Source organism: Aplysia californica, unplaced genomic scaffold (assembly GCF_000002075.1).
Source record: "Aplysia californica isolate F4 #8 unplaced genomic scaffold, AplCal3.0 scaffold00348, whole genome shotgun sequence".
Classification (NCBI taxonomy): Eukaryota; Metazoa; Mollusca; class Gastropoda; order Aplysiida; family Aplysiidae; genus Aplysia; species Aplysia californica.
This window is the reverse complement of record NW_004797618.1, coordinates 344,064-349,063: the sequence shown is the minus strand read 5'-3', so window position 1 is coordinate 349,063 and position 5,000 is coordinate 344,064. Positions and strand designations below refer to the sequence as shown.

The 5,000-nt window shown below is 40.2% G+C and overlaps 1 protein-coding gene across 1 annotated transcript in view; it reads left to right on the top strand.

Moving 5' to 3' along the window:
* The window catches only part of LOC101864537 (neuron navigator 2), a gene marked incomplete at its 5' end in the record, with an annotated part of 17,898 nt that overhangs the window by 4,729 nt on the left and 8,169 nt on the right, over positions 1-5,000 (top strand). Inside the window, 3 exon segments of the mRNA XM_005102908.3 lie at positions 2,209-2,380; positions 3,097-3,312; positions 3,837-3,908. Of these exon segments, the coding sequence (XP_005102965.2) occupies positions 2,209-2,380; positions 3,097-3,312; positions 3,837-3,908 (460 nt within the window).

Here is a 5,000-nt window from a genome sequence, read left to right as displayed (position 1 = left end):
GTGAAGACCATAATACCGGCTGAGAGGGCGCACTGAAGAAATAAATTGTTCACTACAATCAGAGGCACTTCGATGTGTCTTTTGTTTTTAATTCCTTTAAACATGAGAAGAGTTCTGTTTCTTTCAGCTGAATGTACCCACACAAATCTATAAAGATAGAATACCCAAGAATTGGAAGCCACCACAAAGATGTAAATAGCAATAATAATGACTTTGATTTTCTGGGTGGTGATGAGAGTCTTCACTTTCAAGGGTAACAGAATGCATAAACATCTTTCAGCAGATATCAACAAAGTCAGACAGGCTGTGATTCTTCCGAAGAAGAACCGGGTAGTATCCCCAACACCATAAGCCATGCTAAGTGGGTGAAAGGACAAATTCGGTGCTTGGACCACCTCCGGGAAGAAGGCGATACAGCGCCATAGAGTCCCCAACAACCCCAGGAGATCGGAGACGGCCATGGCGAGAAGACTGATGTTAATCGTCTGTCGTCGGTCCATTCGACAGAACACAGCGATGTTGATCACATTGGCGATACATCCAGCTAGGGTCAGAGGGGCTGACAAATATACATTCAGAATGACCAAGAGATCTGAGTTGTTACCTGACGCAACTGAGTTGCTGCGATGGTTGCTGCTAGAGTAGTTGCTCATTTTCCAAAATTCTCCTGATGCAAATTTCTCTTCATGGGTGGTGTTCAGGTGCCACTTGTAGGTCCTACTTCTTTTCTTTCCCTCTGTTGTTTCTGTCTCTCTGTCTTGCTTCTTCCTTGCACTATATAAACATTTTTATGTCGATGTGCTTCTCTTTGCTCTAACTTGAAATTAATAAATATATCTGCAGATCCGCCGTGCCAGTGCCAGTCCCCAGTTTCTTAAAATATGTAAATTGTTTTAAACTCTCAATTTATTTTTGGTTATCACTATGCAAATATCAGTTTTCTCCTTTGTCAACAGTGTCAAACGTTTTATAATTTTAAAAATAATTTTCTTAAAAAGCTAAGTGCTTGTTTAAAGTGGTTTTACCCGACAGCGTATGATAACAATTTGCACCATTTCATCACGTTATTGCGCAACCTACAAATATCGGCACCAAAATCAGGACACGGGGAAAAAAAACCCAAAACAAACAAAAACTGCAGTGTATAATAATTTAATTGAGGCACAATGTGTCAAAGTTTGGTTAATAATGCTTCCTTCGTAGAATAAATCCTAAAACAATTTCTGATAATGACGGCATCCGCCAACTTAATTACCCACTTTGGTGTGAGAGGTATTCCTAGACAGGCATTGATTTTTCTAGCCTGAGCAAAGTGGTCTTAAATTGCTTATTCATCTTTGTTCAAAGGTGTTTGAATTACCGATGTTTTCAGTCGATTCAGTTAATCATTCGTCCATCAATGAATTTCAGCACACAAAGAAATTTAGTGAAAAGTTGTGGTGGTACGTGCTACATTTCAAAACGTTCACAGACCATGCATGTTCATTTAGTGCAGGAACTGTCAGACCATGTAGATCAGAGGGCGAAAACTCAAATTACTCGAGGAGCCGCCGGAGTTAGAGTCTATGTGAACCTGAACTGTATTAAGTAATCCATAAAATAATTTTAAAATGTTTCTTAAAGTAATTTTTAAAGATTCTCGGTCTCTGTTAATACATGTCAGAACATGACCGGATCTTCAGAACATAAGGCTTCTATTTCCTTTTCATTTCTGCCAGAGACCTACCAGCATCACCTCTTACATTATAGCTCAGCTATGTTACTAGTCTTGAGAGAGGGAGAGAGGGCCACAGACACGCTGAATTTTAAATTCAAGTAGAGACCGTAAAACACCTTCTTCTTGCAAGCCTCAATATTTTTTTGCCACAAGTTGAGTCCCTGGCTCTCAGAAATGGTGATGATTTTGATGAAAAAAATATTTCTTCTTACTCCCCCCGATACAATAGATCATTTCGGGGGTGGGCAAAAGCCAACTTTGCCTTTCAGGGCCAGCTCAGGCTGAGAGGGATACAATATCAAAGCAGAAAGACTGAAATACTCAATAAAAGTTTAATCCCCACTCTAGAATCAAACTAGCCTCTCCTGCATGTGACAGCGAAGCATTTAACGGCTACACTATAGGCGCCGGTGAGACAGAATAAAAAGAAGAGGATTTCCTCCCGTCCTGACCACTTATCGGTACTCTTGTTACTATGATCTCCCACACAGGTACCAAACAGTCGTGTGTGGATTCCCTGGCATTTGAGACGATGATCCCGAAGACGATCGTCCAACGCTACGTGTCTCTCCTGTTGGAGCATCGCCGGATCATCCTTTGTGGCCCAAGTGGCACGGGGAAGACATACCTGGCACAGAAACTGGCCGAGCATGTCGTGTTGAGGTGAGCATTTCATTTCTCTAAATTCCTATGAATGTTTTACAACCCGAATCGATACCATTTTGGTCATTTTGAAGACGGTAAAGATGTATTAGGCACAGAGAGAGAGAGAGAGAACTAGCGTGTAGTAAGATAGGGAAAGGTATGTCTTGAGGGCTGTTGGTGGGTGCTCTGGTATGGTTTGCACCTTCCTCTTCTCACCAGGGCTACTGTTATCTCAACCTTCCTCTAAATGATGTGTGGTCACTATCGTGCCGACTAAAAAGTAAACTACAACACAACAACAACTTGCCCCTATCACATCACTCATTAACCTTTCTTGAGAGGTGGATGTTTCTTTTTATCTCAGTATAATGTTAAGTCCATAAAGCTTGCTGTCAAGCAGGAATATGCACTATACAAATGTTTGAGTTTTAAAAAAACTTTTAGTCAGATTTTTACAGCACTTGCAACATAATAAGGTCATATAAATGCCGAAGACTAGAGATGTAACAAGAGAGTAACAAATACAAAAAAGAAATAGGAGAGATCAAGACGATAGATGTTTGATAGGAAAGAAGGAGCAAAACACACCAGAGTACCAACCAGCCACCCGTCTATACAAATGCTATTTTTTTATCATTATTATTAATAATATTATTATTATCATTATTATTATTATTATTATTATTTTCATTATTATTATCATATACAAACTGTTCTTCCCTATTTACAATCAGGTCTGGGCGGGAGTTGACCGCTGGATCAGTGGCGACCTTCAACGTTGACCACAAGTCGGCCAAAGAGCTGCGTCAATACCTGGCCAACATCGCTGACCAGTGCGAGAACACAAATGTCCACGCCCTCCCCTCGGCCATTATTCTGGACAATCTCCACCACGTCAACTCACTGGCTGACGTCTTCAATGGCTTCCTCAGCGTCAAGTATCAGAAGTGGTGAGTACATGTAGTAGTGGGACCAGAATTGGGTCAATAGTGCCGTAAAACACCTACTCAATCAATCAATCAATCAATCATGGAGTAGTGGGTAATGGTGGGGATGGTTCTGTGTTGGTGATGGGAGAGATTGTTTAGGATATTTCCATTAGTAACGTAAGAGTTTGTCTCAAGGGCCGGGTGTGTATTAGACACATCAATAGATGTATTTGAGAGAAAATTTCACGCCAGATAGAAAATTCTTTTAATTACTAGATACTTTTAATCAATGAAAAGTACTTAGCTAGAAGTTTGTTTCACAGATCGGTTTTTTTCCCTGAACAATGCAAGTAGATGGCTTGGAAATGGGGGAAAAAAATGTTTTGTAAAAGAAAAATGGGTAAATGAACTGGGAACGGTGAAAAATGATCTACGGGACTCAATGAGTTTAATAAATGGGATTTTACTTTTATGAACTATCTGAAGTTGTTGCGTCAGATTTTTATGTACCAATGTCTCATGGATCTCTTCTGTGTGTTTTCCAGCCCGTACATTATCGGCACGATGAGCCAGTCCTCATGTTCTACAACAAACCTTCAGCTACATCACAACTTCAGGTGAGTCAAACAACACTCTCTGATAGTGGGCGGGGTTGAAAAATAGCCAACCCCCCCCCCCCCCCCACACACCGCTGAGTGTCACCACCTGTCTGTCCATCCACCACTGACCACCGGTGACTCTGAAAAGACCACCTATAGCACGGTTAAGAATTCGTGGCGCAACTTAATGTGAAATATCTCCTTAACTGTCGAACATAGATTCTCCAACCTTCGCACAATGACTAATATCAATTTTGTCTGAACTGATTTATATTTTTTTTCAAACTTCTGCACATTGTATTCTAAAAAATTTCCTAATAAGTATAAATTTTAAAATCCCAATCGATGGTTTCGACAGATTTTTTAAAGCTCGGGCAATATCGCTTTTAAAAGCAAATCTGTCTTTTTTTTTTGTAATCTCAATATTATGCTTATTGAACGTATGTTTAAGAAACCTTTAGTGCAAAAACTTTGTTTGTTCACTATAAGATTAATATCTTGTAAGAAGTTTTGCCACTAAAAAGTGTCATTGGCGAGCTGTGACGAAGGCCATTTGCGTATGCAAAATGTGTGCAAGAAGTGGGAAGCGCTGTGAACAATCATATTTTAAGCGTGATGGAGATTTAAGTATTTTATATAAATTTATGAAGAAAAGTTTTTTAATCGAGCCTCAGTTGTTATGAGAAAATGTGATTAAGTTAAGACAAATTGATACAAACTGATGTGCAAAGTATGGGTGACATTGATTCACCCGTTAAAGAGATATTTGAGGATAAGTTGCGCCACAAATTTTTGACCGCACTATAAATGACGCAGTAGTGGTCATCTCTGACAATGAATTGTTGTGGGCACCTGGATGTGACTCACTAGACCGGTCACTTGCCCCTTCGCTTACTGACCACAGCATGAGTTGACAAGTCTGCCACAAACAATGCATGCAGAATGCCTTCTTCAACTATTGGCCTTTTAACCTCACCCTGTATGTCTTGACGTCCTCTTGACACCTGGGTTGTTTCTCTGACATTGTGCTCTGAGTCTTTTTATTGTGTACATCCTGTCTATCAAAACCCCAACCCCTACCCACCCATACCTTTCCTTCCCTGCTCTCTC